Below are 14828 nucleotides of genomic sequence, written 5' to 3' on the forward strand. Positions count from 1 at the left end.
TAGAGATAAAATGAAAATCCTTCCAATACTATTGTGTGTGACGACTTCCATACAATCGTACATTGTCCCTGTTATCGTGGCCAAAAAAACCTCCCCCTGCATTGTTGTGATGACTTTCATACAATCTGACTTGGACTCCGTACGACTGGAATTGATCTGTTGTGCCAACAATAGTCCATCTCTCAGAGCTGTTGCTTTAGCCATGGCTACATCCACCACATGCGGATTGTAATTGTGTGAAGCCGCAATGAACCCGCCCGTAGAGTCTTTGACAACCGCTCCCATGCTCCCTGGTTCAAGATGGCAACGGGTACCCGAAACCCGAGTACCCGACGGGTTTTACCCGATAAGGAGGCGGGTATGGAAGACATTTTGCACCCGCGGGTACGTTATTGGACGAATTCTTGTACCCATCGGGTATGCGGGTACGGGTGTGGGTGTATACTACCCATAACCGCATACCCGCGGGTAAAAAAACCCGCATAAATAATATCCAACCTCTGCAATTTTAGCCCATATAAGCATATAGCCCATATTTGGTCCATATAAGCATATGAGTATATATATTCCAGAACTCCCTCAAACCCTAATCCTCATCCTCACTCCACTCCACCAGCCCATATTTCTGTTTTGCTGCTCTATTGTTGATTTGTTTTGCTGGAAGCTATTATATTTTGGTGTGTGAACTCGGGTATATTGTCGGGTAAGAATTACCCGTCGGGTAAGAATTACCCGTCGGGTGCGGGTATGGAATGAATTTTCTACCTGCCTGCGGGTACGGGTAACCCGACGGGTAAGATTTTGATCTGGCGGGTGCGGGTACGGGTGGCCAGTACCCATCGGGTACGTACCCGTTGCCATCTTGATCCCTGGTCCTTTGGTCGCATCAAAGCCTACGTCAACATTAATAATCAAGATACCCTAGGGGGGCTTCCTCCGACCCTTGTTGATCACAATGGTTTTCTTTGGTGCCAAATTATAATTTGTCGTGATCGCTGCGATGGACAGAGCCAACCTTGGTGGCGACTGAATGTCTTCTCCATGTATTGCTCGTCTTTGTTGTCACCGGATATACTAGCACCTTGTCAGTATAAGTTCCGTCAAGCCAACATTGCTCCAATGCATAGCCCGTCCGCCCCATCTGATGGCTTCTTGTGTCATAACCGAGCTCGTCTATCCACCACTAGAAGCGACTCGATCTCCTGCCCAATCCCAAGGGCACTCCAAACCTCTTTAGCACGATGACAAACAAACATCGCATGCCTAACATCCTCTGATTGACACATAGGACAAGTTTCTGAATTTATAATATGCTTGTTGGCCAAAGTAACAAAGCACGGGATGCATCCATGAAGCACATGCCATCCAAAATTCTGATCTTGCTAGGAAGCGATAAATTCCATAACTGCCTCCATACTAACGTCGCATCCGTTCCACTTGCTGCTACATGATGGACATTGTTCCCAAAACTATGATTCCATTGACAATGATAGGCTGATTTCACCGGAAACAAGTCGTTCCGGATAAAGTGCCATGTGATCAAATCCTCGCGTCTAGGAGCAATCGGTATTTGGAGGATTCGATTCACATCCACAGACTAGGAAAGGGATCTAATCAACTCTTCATCCCACCGATCATCAACTGTCTTATTGAGTTCATCCACCATTGAAACTAGAATATCACCTATTAGAGTCAATAATTTTCTGTTGTGACTACTCAGAATCCAGTTATCGTCCCAAATGTTTATTTGTGTGCCATCTCCAACTCACCAAATATACCCATGTTTTAAAACATTCTAAGCCCGCTAGCACACTCTACCATGTAAACGAACTCCGACTTCTCATCTTTGCCTAGAGCAATTTACCATCTAGGCATACTTTGCTCTCAAGACCCTTGCACATAGGGAATATGGATCACACAATAATCTCTAAACTTGTCTTGCAGGCATAGCTAAATTAAAGCTATGGAAGTCCCTGAAACCCGTGCCGCCTTTACCCTTCAGTACACAGTTTCCACCAAGCTTGCCAATGAATTCTTATATGATCATTGTCGTCACCCCACAAAAAATGTAATATAACGTCCGTCATCCCTTCGCGTATGTTGGCATGGCTTGGGCAATGGATTTAATGAAAACCTCCTTTCCACCCATGCTTAACAAATTCTCCTTCCGTCCGCTAACTCTCTGAACAATTCTATCAATAAGATGCCGAAAACAATCGCTTATGTTTGCCCCCACTAATGCAGGCGAGCCGAAATTCACTCATAATATTCAGAGATGCACATACCTCCAATTTGACACTAGTCTCTGTATTCCCAGAGAAGAAAATACTTGATTTGTTCTCACTCAACAATTGGCCTGAGTTTTGACAATATATGTCTAATAGATTCCTCAGGCAGTGAACATTCTTTTTATCAGCATGCATATAAAGATTAAAGAATCATCAGCAAATAAAAGATGGGAAACCATTGGGGCAGTGAGCATTCTTTTTATCAGCATGCATATAAAGATTAAAGAATCATCAGCAAATAAAAGATGAAAAACCATTGGGGCAGTGAGCATTCTTTTTATCAGCATGCATATAAAGGTTAAAGAATCATCAGCAAATAAAAGATGGAAAACCATTGGAGCTTCTTTGCATACTCTGATCCCTTCCAACTCTCCTCTCTCTCCTCCACTTCGTGGATCATACTTTGACTCTGTGCTTGTCAATCAAGAGTTCAAAAGTTTGTTCAACTCATATGCAATGGGGTTGAGAGTTTAAACGTTTGTTCAATTCATATGTACTGGCTCGTAGTTGCAGACATCAGTTTTACCTCACTTAAAATAAATTGTATCATATCCGACTCATCAAAATATAAGGCGAAAAAGTATATCATGTCATCCTCATCCGAAATTTGACTCTGTGCTGTCTTTATTATCACATAATTGATGGAAGGAGAATTTGAACATTAAAATTTTCTAAAATTACAAATCTAGAGCATTCACTTTTACAAATCTAGAGTATTGTATATGTAGCTCCTTAAATTTTAAGATGGGAGGATGTATCACTGCTTAGCGCTTATTGCTTATATAATGGTGTGCAATTAAAAATAACAGGTGTAGCATCAGTTGTCAGCCTGTTCGTTTTGGCTGTGGCTTGTCGTAAACGATCGTAAATTTCCAGCCGGAACAGTATTTTTCTCAAACACAAACTAGTCAGCAGTACTTCTTCACGAACCAACATATAAACCAGCCAACCGAACAGGCTGTAGTGACAGATCTACCGGATTACCCAAAATGGATACATCCACATCCATACCAACTTAATTAATCCACTCCATTCCACACTACAGCCATTTTTTTAATAAAAAAATTTCCTCCGCGTCATCATTCCTCACTTGCAGGGGCAGCACTGCATAATACAGCCGAAAGCGAGGAGGCAGAGCATATCATGGCAAACAAGCCATGACAGACATTGCCTGATTTCTCTATAACCAGGCTATCATGGTAACATTAGCATCGAAACCATTAAGACGACACGTGCAGCGCACGGCTTCCTACACTACGGCAAACACAAAACAAACCATCAGCCCTGTCACCGTGCACAAAACGTACTACAGAGGACCAGGCGACAAGGTCGCAAGGGATGGTCAGTAAAGCAAAAGCACACTTCGAGCAGGCAAAACAAAACAAATCATCGGCGCATCATTGGGAGTACAAACATGGCGGGATATATTAGGGAATAGATAAACGAGTCATGACAGACCAAAGTACCAAACCATACTAAACAAGGCTAATGATGTCCCTCAGCAATGGCACAGGGTGCCAGAGCATCACAAGTTCCTTAAAAAGACTTCTTTAATTTACTGCTAGGGAAAGTGGAGCATGGCGGAGAAAAAGAGGGGTCCGCAGCGGCTGCATCTAGGCGGGGACACTGCCTCCAGTCTGGTGAAGCATGGCGTCGATCTCGTCGCCGTCTTCCATTTCCAGCTGCACAGGCATAAGAAATACCAGTCAAGGATTCCTCTCAATGCTAGGGGGCTAAGATACTGAAAGAAAAGTGGGTTTGCAAGCACCACGCACCTCATCTGGGGTCTGCTCGCCGCGAAGCCTGCGGCCATCAAAAAGGAATGCAATTGCATTCATGTCCACAGACTGGCGGTCGCAATAGGCATTCATCAGCTTCTTCAGCTGGGTCGACCTCTTGATACGGAAAAACACCTCATTGCCATCCTATATATTATCATAAAGAAAAGAGTAGGTGACAGGTAGTACTACGGACAGCGATATCAGAAGATTGTAACCTAAACAATCTGACATGTAAAATGCCGCAATGTTCAACCAATACATAGAGCAGCTCAATCAGTAAATTGATGATGCAATATTGTTATCTCCAAAGAGAATCGATCACTCAAATACATTAAAATAAGTTTCAACTTTTTCAAAAACAGAGTTCAAATTTTGATCAATGCTTAAAAGATGTCTCAACTTACATTAGGCAATGAAAATTTTTAGCAAATATAATGGAGCTACAAAACCCAAGTAAATCATTTAAGGTCACCTGTGTACAGTCCTTGATAGACCACATATCACATAGAAAGAAATAAAAAACACTTCAAAATGTCAGCCAAATTAAACTACCTAGAACTAAAGGAATGGAGTACTGGCACACACCCTAGAACTATCTCAAATAGGTCAATGTCTGACAAGCATTTTTGGTGCACTGTCAAGCAGCATATCCCAAATACACCAACCAATTAGTATTAGTGAGAATTCTCTTTATACGCAAACTATAGTGCCTCTAAAATAACTCTGATTTTATTAGGCAAAATCCAATGTCCTGAGAATATAAACAACTTGCAAGCTAATGTGCAGTGCCTTTAAAATAACTCATAATACAACTGACAGATCAAAACAATTTCATTAAGATAAATTCAATGCCATGATATATAAAAGACCATCAAGAAGTTCTATGGCAAACTAAGAATAAAGTAATGTCAGGCAACTTCAACAATTCTTTTGCAATAAAGTAATGTCAGGCAACTTCAACAATTCTTTTGCAATAATTAAGACCAGGAAAGCTACCGACAATTATGAGCAATCTGAACTCGTGGCATCTCATATACAAGCCATATCCCCCAACAAAAAAAAAAAATAACAGTATAAACAAGTATAATCCTGTAAATCTACAGGATAAACCTCTATTGATTAGGCCTACCTTAGGACAGAACTATGGATAATCCTCTATTCAGAATCATGTGGGATAAAAAAAATGAATACCAGAGAACAAAGCAACCAACAATCATATGGTTTTCCAACTTCCCGGCTATCATATATAACTTACTACAATCTCACGATCATAACAAACTTCATGGTGCTTAAACTGTCAAAACTTCATGGTGCTTAAACCGTCAAACTTTATGGTGCTTAAACCGTTACAAACATACAACTATAATTTTAAAGATGAGAATTCTGCCAGTGTCCTTAGTACCCCAGTACAGATTGGCTTGCAATAGATGTGAGTCACATGCGAGACGTAAGGCATATCATTATTCAACTTTGCTGTTAGCAATCATCAATCTAGCGAAATAAAATATGAGCATTCTGCATTGAAATTAGTACAGTTTGTATGATCAACAATCGATGCCCTATTCAGACAATTAGTACTGCAAGTATGAACAATCAAATATATAATCGGGTCAACACAAAAGTCAATCGCTAGGAACCGGTGATGCGAGGAGGGCCCCTACCCGAGAGACCTAGGGCACATAGGCGAACGCAATCGGCAAACATTAGCTCGCAGAAAACTGAGACATCGCTACCGGTAATCCCAAATCGCTGGCACCCTAGGAATCCGATAAACCACCGCGCAACGACGATCGATCGCTACGAGGGGGCGGGTTTAACAGCGCTAATCTACCAACCGCGGGGAAGAAGATGAGGAAGGGGGAACCGCCGGCGAGCTGACCTGACCCTTGACCTTCAGGTTGATGTGGGCGCCGCCCTCCGCGGGCTTCTTGTCCTCCTCACCGGCTCCAGACATCGTCGACTAAGGCTTCGAACGCAGCAGCAGCGGCAGGGGTCAGTTTCCCGGCGATCGATCGATCGGTGGAGGCGGCGGCGGCCGGCGCGGGTTTGCGATGCGCCGGCGGACTCGAGGCCTCTTATAGGACGGCTGCCCATAAGCGGATTTGATACGAGGTTCGCGTCCGGATCCTCCCTGCGCGAGCCTCCTGTGGCCCCGCGTGAACTGGCGCCTCTGGTTGGTGGGCACCTGCCGCCCGGCGCGCGCGCGGCTGTTCGGGGATCGGGTGCGGCCGCCACTTCGTGGGCCGGTGCACTGCGTGGGTTGCACGCAAACCGAGTCAAGTCCCTGTGGGCCCTGCCTCGCTCCGCTCCCCTCCTCTTTTTTTTTTCTGTTCTCCGTGTCGCACAGCGGCACAGGTGTACGGCGCGGGCGCGGGGTTATCCGGTTCGCCGTCTTTCGCGTGCGTGCCAACGGGTGGGTTGGTGTGCGAGAGGCCGCGAGGGGGCTGGGCGATCCGTGCGGCGCGGGAGGTCAGTTACGCTCCTTCCGTGCGATCCAACGGACGCGTGAGCAGTGTAAAGGATGATGCAGTCGCTGATTTAAAGATGGGTGACGGCATAGTTATCGCGTTCATGGACAACTAGATCGGTTTTCTCTCGTAACACCAGGGGCACCGTTGCCGGCAGCGGGGGTGTTCGGCTGGTCACTTCTATAACTTATTTTGTCTGATTTAATAGTGGTATGTGAAAGAGAATAAGCAGAAACAAACTAAAACAAGTTGAAAGAGCTCAACATGTTAGTTTGACTAAAATTATACAAATAAACACTAATATTCAATAGTGTTATCCAATCCATAGAGTACTCCTCCACGAAGGAATGCATTTCTCATTTTCGAGAATTAAAACATGTTAAACTTTGACTAAAATTATACAAATAAACACTAATATTTTTTATACAAAATAAGTATCATTAAATTAAGTTATAGAATATATTTTATAATAAATATATTTGAAGACATAAATACTAATACTATTTGCTAAAAACTCGATCAAAATTGAGTTAATTTAATCGGCACGAATTTCATAATTGCATTCTTTTCTGGACGAAGGGGGTACAAGTTTTATCTTAGGTCGGTCCTACGTATATATCTACTACCACCTAAAAGGAGAGAAGAGGTTTCGTGCACTTCTTTTGTGTGCGCGCCCGGCCCCGAGCTACAGTCGTGTACCGCGCCCAGCCCGTCCGAGATCGTACTACGGTCATGTAGGCGCTCGCCCCCCAGGCAGAGTTCACGCGCAGCCCAGCGTCTTCGGCACTTACGGCCTATTCGCTTGAACTTACCAGCCGCCTTATCAGCTAGAATCTATTATATTTTTCTCTCACAACAAAACAGCTTCAGCTGGCTTTAATACCAGTCAAACATGTCCTTAATTAAAACGGCCAATCCGATCCAATCCGGCGCTGCACGAGCAGAACACAACAACAGCCGGTTTGCCTGTTTAGCAGATCGTGCAGGCTGGTCAGGTCAGCGGCGTAGCGGCGCGGATCCAGCTTCAGTGCCTCCACCATCACCACCGTGGACTTGACAAAGTCGGCGTGGGGCGTGTCCGTGTGGACACCGAGACCTTCCACACCCGCTGCATGCCATCGTCATGGAAGGGTACTTTGGTGGCGGACGCCGAGGAGCAGGAGGCGGCGGCGGCAGACGCGGAGAACGCTGAGGTGGCGCGCCTCAGTGTGTGGACGTTGGAGACGATATCCTTGGCGTCGAAAGTTGTTGAGTGCTCGTCGGAGTCGATGATGTAGTTGGAGAGGCTGGCTGTCGGGTTCATAAACCTGTGGTCTCTCGCGGACCGGCTTCCCAATAAAGGCTCGGCCCAAGCAGATAACGCGCAACTCATGGGCCGGCCCAAGTATCTGAACAACAGGCCAGAAGGACGATCCAATCACCGACCGGAAGATCTGGCCAAGAAGGAGCGACGCCTGTTTTTCCGACTTCGGCCCACCTCTCCGACCGGAGGGCTCACTTCGGTCTTCAGCCCACCTCCGGACGGCCTCTCCGACCAAAAGGTCTAGCCAAAGCACTACTTCCGACTCTGACCCCACATCTCTGAAAGGGGTACATAAAAACGCTGCTCACTGCTCTTCTCTAACTGGCACAATCAGAGCTGACTAGGACCAATCGACCAAGGACGTCCGCTCGGAAAGGACCAAGGAACGAACGAAGAATGCAAAGCAAGGCGCACAAGGTAAAACCACGATACCAGGGATCGTACCCTATACACCTACAAAAATAGTACTCTACAACCTCCCTAACACAAACAGTATTGTAGGCGCCCACATTTTTTCTATAGTGTTGTGGGCGTCATTAACTCCCATACGGTAAGGCTCCCCCACATGCCTCTGGGCATCTGAAAGCATCTAGGCTCCTAGTTGGGTTTCGATGATTAATGACAATACAAGATTACTATGACTAACGTGTGTTTTGCAGAGACAAGTAAATTAGGTCATGGTAATGGAGATCAATTGGACAATCAAGGTTGTCATGCTCCTACGATGGAAATCGTTTCGGTTTTCAAAGGATGGACGACAAGGTTAAGGATGACTAGTTCTAAGTGTCGATTGCAGTTGGAGTGACACTTAGAGTAGTTTAGGACATTGTTTTCCCTTTGACCGTACTATTAAGGGGGTATGAATGGGTAGCTTGACATAGGTGAGTCTAGTGAGTTAGGTGTGGTGCACACTTGTTAAAACTAGCTCTAGGTAGCTCCTATGAATGACTAAGATCCTTTGGAGCAAACTTCATTTACATATGATCGAGAGTTGGAAGTGAATGGAGGGTCAAATGCTGACCAGACGCTGGCCCCGGTGCGACCGGACGCTGGCCGCAGGGTCCGGTCAGTTCATTTGATCAAGTAGATTGCGTTCGGTGCGATCGGACACTGGAGAGGTCAAGTGACCGGACGCTAAGAGGCAGCGTCCGATCGACTCCAGTAAGGTTCTAGAGAAGGGAATCTGCGACCGGACGCATCCGGTCAGTACTGACCGGACCTTGGGGGTTCAGTGTCCGGTCGAGTACAGTAAGGTTCCAGTAAGGGTTTAATGCGACCGGACACGTCCGGTCAGTGGTGACCGGACCCTGCCAGCGTCCGGTCAACACATTTTCACTTTTTCGCTAGTTGAACTGACCGGAGCGTCCGGTCTGTACGACCGGAGCGTCCGGTCACCCCGTAGAAGCTCATAACGGTTCGTTTTTTAGGCTGCCTTATAAATAGAAGCTCCACTCATGTGTGGAGTTACTTTTGCTTATTCCAACAGCTAAGAAACATGTTTGTGAGTGCCAAGAAGAGCAAGGTCCTAGTGAGGTGATTGAGATTTGAGAATCCAAGAGAGTAGCCTCATTAGTGAATCAAGAGTAGCCAAGTATGCATCCATCTTCTCATTAGGCTTCACGTGGTCAAGTGAGAGTTTGTGCTTGTTACTCTTAGTGATCGCCATCACCTAGACGGCTTGGTGGTGATTGAGAGCTTGATGATCACCCGACGGAGCTTGTGGGTGACCCAACTCAAGTTGTGAGCGGCTTTGGGTGATTCGCCACGATGGAGTGTCGAAGAATCAACCCGTAGAGAGCACTTGATTCTTGCGCGGATCAAGGGGAGCTACACCCTTGCGCGGGTGCTCCAACGAGGACTAGTGGGGAGTGACGACTCTCTGATACCTCAGCAAAACATCACCGTGTTCCTCTCTCTCTCTATTTACCTTGAGCATTTACTTTGAGCATTTACTTTAAGCAATTCAATACTTGTTCTTATATTCATAGAATTACCATGCTAGAGTAAGTTTGGAACATAGGTTGCAAGTCTGTTGTGTGTTAGATTAATAGAAACACTTTTCTAGGCACAAGGGGTTAATTGGGCCAACCGTATGATTTGATTATTGAAAGAAAATTTAGAATTAGCCCAATTCACCCCCTCCCTCTTGAGTATCTTGATCCTTTCAATTGGTATCGGAGCCTCATGCTCACGTTTTTAAGCTTAACCGCTTAGAGCAAGATGTCTCACGGGGATGGACCTCCTCCTATCTTTGAGGGAGATGACTTTCCATATTGGAAAATCCGCATAGAGGCGTACTTAGAAGCTCTAGACGTTGGTATTCTTAGAGCCGCCTCACAAGGCTTCCCAAAACCTAGGGATGCTACTAACCTATAAGGCGATGAGGTTAATTTTGAAAAATGAAATGCAAAGGCTCATAACACCATCTTTAGAGGCCTTTGCAAAGATGTGTTCAACCATGTAAGGAACCACAAAGACGCCCATACACTATGGTCGGACGTTTGTGTGCTCCATGAGAGAACCAAGAGTGAGCGTGAGGAACGCTGTCATCTTGTGATTAAAAAGCTAAATTCATTTGAAATGCTTCTCAAAGAAAGTGCTAATGAGATGTATTCTCGTTTAAATATTCTTGTAGAGGAAGTCAATGGGCTTGGACTTACTCAAATGTCACCATCCGACGTTGTGAGAAAGATCTTGAGTGTCCTCCCCATTGACAAATATGGGCACATTATGACCATGCTACATCAAGGTGATCTTTTCGTCGCTACACCGACATAAATCTTGGGAAAGATCAATGCTCATGAGATGTACATGCACATCACACCACAGGATGGCTCATCCTCTACAAAGAAGAAAGAGAAGGACTTAGCATTCAAAGCTAGCCAAGATAAGGGTAAAGCAAGACTTGAGTATGAGAGCTTAAGTGATGAAGATGATGAAGAAAGTCTTGCTCTCATGGTGAAGAAGACCGCCAAGATGCTAAAGAAGCTAAACAAGAGTGGCATCAAGTTTGACGGCAAGAAGAAGAAGTTTTTCACTAGCTCAAGAAGAAAGCCAATCTCCGAGATGGATTGCTACAATTATGGCGAACTTGGCCATCTAGCTCATCAATGCACAAAGCCCAAGAAAGACAAGTTCAAGAACAAGAATAAGGGCAAGAAAGATGACTCAAGTAATGAAGATGAAGATGAGAAGAAGAAGAACAAGCCATACAAGAAGAGAGATGACAAAAAGAGGGACTTCTACAAGAAGAAGAAGAGTGGAAAGGCGTACATTGTCGGTGATTGGCTCACGGACATTTATTCATCAAGTGGATCATCCGATGATGATAGTGACAATAAGAAGGTGGCCACCATTGCTATTGATCTTGCATCTTCACCGCCACCATCGCCATCATCCTCTACACACCTATGCCTTATGGCCAAGGGTGAACATAAGGTAACTAAGAATGATGATAGTAGTGATGATGAGCATGCCAATGATGATGATAGCGATAGCGATGATGATGATTCACCTACATATGATGATCTTGTCAAAATACTAAGAAAATACACTAAGATCATTAGAAAGAGTAGAGCTACAAATAAAAAGCTTGATGCTAAAAATGATTCACTCTTAGCTAAGTGCAATACACTAGAAAAGGCTAATGATGAGCTTAGAGAAACTAATGATGCTATATCATCCAAACTCAAGGAGTTCAAATCTTCTAAGAAAGAGCTTAATGATAAACATGATAAACTTAAGTTGGAGAAAGAGCATCTTAAGATTGGATTGAGTAAGTTTGCTAGAGGCAAGCACCTCCAAAGTGAGCTACTCATGAACACCGTCATGAAGATAAATAGAAGTGGCATTAGATATGTGGCAAGTATAGAGAAGAAGAAGGCTCAAGTTCAACAACAACAATCAAAGTCAAAGCCAAAGCCAAAGAGATGTTTTGAGTATGGACAAGAAGGCCACTTTGCTCATGAGTGTCAAACTCCACCGCCACAACCCTTGCCCAAGCATGCTAGACCCTTTGCCTTCAATGCTCACTACATGCTTAGAAATGACTCTAGTGGAAAGATAAAAGTCATGTTCTTAGGTTCTCCTAACAAGAATAGGCCTAAGAAGATTTGGGTGGCTAAGTCACTTGTTGAGAAGGTGAAGGGCCCTCAACAAGTTTGGATTCCTAAAGCTTGAATCTCTTGTGTGTAGGTGAACTACAAGACCGGTAGAAGTCATTGGGTTATTGATAGTGGTTGCACTCAACATATGACCGGTGATCCTCGTATGTTCACCTCACTAGATGAAGAAGTAGATGGACAAGAGAAAATAACATTTGAAGATAACTCAAAGGGCAAGGTTAAAGGATTAGGCAAAGTGGCAATATCAAATGATTATTCCATCTCCAATGTGCTCTATGTTGCTTCATTGAGCTTCAACTTGCTATCCATTGGACAATTGTGTAATCTTGGCTTCCAATGCTTGTTCACCGAGAAGGAGGTTGTTGTATCCAAGGTAGATGACAATCAAGTGATATTCAATGGATTTAGATACAACTTATATCTAGTGGACTTCACCTCCGAAGATGCAAATTTGAAGACTTGCCTATTCACTAAAACAACACTTGGATGGCCATGGCATAGAAGACTTGCTCATGTTGAGATGAGCTCACTCAAGAAGCTTATGAAGAATGATTTGGTGAGAGGGTTGAAGGATGTGAAGTTTGAGAAGGACAAGCTTTGTAGTGCATGTCAAGCCGGCAAGCAAGTTGCAAATACTCATCCAACCAAAGCTTTCATGTCAACCATAAGAGTGCTAGAACTCCTACACATGGATTTATTTGGACCAACAACATACAAGAGTTTGGGAGGAAATCTCTATTGTCTTGTGATTGTTGATGACTATTCAAGGTATACATGGGTATTCTTCCTTTATGACAAATCTGAAGTTGCATCTTGCTTCAAGAAGTTTGCCAAGAGAGCTCAAAATGAATTTGAAATTTGAAGTGAAGCTCAAGAAGATAAGAATTTGACAACATAAACATTGAAGCCTATTGTGATAAAGTTGGGATCAAGCATGAAGTCTCCGCAACTTATACTCCTCAACAAAATTGTGTAGTTGAGAGAAAGAACCGGACCTTGATCACTCTTGCAAGGACAATGCTAGATGAGTACAACACCCCCGAAGCTCTATGGGTGGAAGCAATCAACACCGCATGCTATGCATCCAACCGCCTATTCCTTCAAAAGTTACTTGGCAAGACACCTTATGAGTTGCTCAATGGAAAGAAGCCAGACGTCTCCTTCTTTAGGGTGTTTGGTTGTAAATGCTACATCTACAAGAAGCGGTAATACCTAGGAAAGTTCCAAAGATGTTGTGATATTGGTTTTCTTGTTGGCTACTCATCGAAGTCCAAAGCATATAGAGTATTTAATCATGCCACCGGCTTGGTTGAAGAAACATATGATGTGGAATTTGATAAATCTAACGGCTCCCAAGGAGCACATGAGAATCTTGATGATATAGGTGATGAACCATTAAGGGAGGCTATGAAGAATATTCTGGTGGGAGACATCAAGCCAAAAGATGATGAAGATGATGTACAAGTCATTAACTAACCTTCTTCATCAAGTGTGCCACAAGATGGTGAAAAAGATGGAAGAGTAGAAAATAAAGATACTCATATCTCCCATGAGCAAATGATGGTACAAGCACAAGATGTTGATGCTCCACAACCTCCTCCCCAAGTGGTCAATAGAAGAAATACACCTCTCCTACAAGATCATCCACAAGATCTCATCATAGGGAGTCCATCAAAGGGAGTAATGACTCGATCTCAAAAACTTACTTTATTTATTGCTCATCACTCTTTTATCTCTTGCTATGAGCCTACCAAGGTAGAAGAAGCTCTTAAAGATCCAGATTGGATCAATGCCATGCATGAAGAGTTGAACAACTTCACTCGCAATGAAGTTTGGACTCTTAAAGAGCGATCAAAAGGTGCAAGAGTCATTGGAACGAAGTGGGTGTTCCGCAACAAGCAAGATGATCAAGATGTTGTTGTGAGGAACAAGGCAAGACTAGTTACAAAGGGATTCTCCCAAGTTGAAGGTTTAGATTTTGGGGAGACCTTTGCATCGGTTGCAAGATTAGAAGCCATCCGTATCCTACTTGCATATGCATCACATCATGAAATGAAAGTATATCAAATGAATATGAAAAGTGCATTTTTAAATGGCTTTATTAATGAACTAGTCTATGTTGATCAACCTCCCGGGTTTGAAGACCCTAGATATTCTAATCATGTTTATAGGTTGTCCAAGGCACTATATGGGCTTAAGCAAGCCCTAAGAGCTTGGTATGAGCGCCTTCGGGACTTCCTCATTGAGATGGGCTTCACCATTGGGAAGGTTGACACCACACTATTCACCAAGAAGCTTGATGGGCATATCTTCATTTGTCATGTATGTGTTGATGATATCATCTTTGGATCATCAAATGAAGACTCATGCAAAGAATTTGATGAATTGATGTCGAAGGAGTTCGAGATGTCCATGATTGGTGAACTTACATTCTTTCTTGGTTTTCAAGTCAAGCAAATGGAAGAAGGCATCTTCATCTCTCAAGAGAAATACATAAAAGATCTTCTCAAGAGATTCAAGATGGATGAATATAAGCCAATCAAAACACCAATGCCTACCAATGGACATCTCGACCTAGATGAGGGAGGTAACCCGGTTGATCAAACTCTCTACCGTTCTATGATTGGTAGCTTGTTATATTTAACCGCATCTAGGCCCGACATCATGTTTAGTGTGTGTATGTGTGCTAGATTTCAAGCTAGTCCTAAGAAAACACATTTAATTGCCATAAAAAGAATCTTTAGGGATCTTAAGCACACACCAAGCATTGGCCTTTGGTATCCCAAAGGAGCTATATTTGAATTAGTTGGCTATTCCGATTCGGATTATGCCGGATACAAAGTGGATAGAAAGAGCACATCCGG

General features: G+C 43.8%; 1 protein-coding gene across 1 annotated transcript; it reads right to left on the reverse strand.

Annotated features, from left to right (window-relative positions):
* Positions 1–3688: 3688 nt before the first annotated feature.
* LOC136459702 (small ubiquitin-related modifier 1) lies at positions 3689–6130 on the reverse strand. The gene is made up of 3 exons (XM_066459547.1): positions 5949–6130; positions 4064–4213; positions 3689–3970 (listed from the first exon to the last, which is right to left on the reverse strand). The coding sequence occupies exons 1-3, from the start codon at positions 6021–6023 to the stop codon at positions 3902–3904; spliced, it is 294 nt and encodes a 97-aa protein (XP_066315644.1). The 5' UTR covers positions 6024–6130; the 3' UTR covers positions 3689–3901.
* Between the last annotated feature and the right edge of the window lie 8698 nt (positions 6131–14828).

This window comes from Miscanthus floridulus, chromosome 6, assembly GCF_019320115.1.
Source record: "Miscanthus floridulus cultivar M001 chromosome 6, ASM1932011v1, whole genome shotgun sequence".
NCBI classification, from domain to species: domain Eukaryota; kingdom Viridiplantae; phylum Streptophyta; class Magnoliopsida; order Poales; family Poaceae; genus Miscanthus; species Miscanthus floridulus.

Coding starts and splice junctions, on each gene's coding strand:
- LOC136459702 (XM_066459547.1), bottom strand. CDS start 6,023: ATGTCTGGAGCCGGTGAGGAGGACAAGAAGCCCGCGGAGGGCGGCGCC. Junction 4,214..5,948: donor ACCTGAAGGTCAAGGGTCAG/GTCAGCTCGCCG, acceptor GATAATATATAG/GATGGCAATGAGGTGTTTTT. Junction 3,971..4,063: donor GCGAGCAGACCCCAGATGAG/GTGCGTGGTGCT, acceptor ATGCCTGTGCAG/CTGGAAATGGAAGACGGCGA.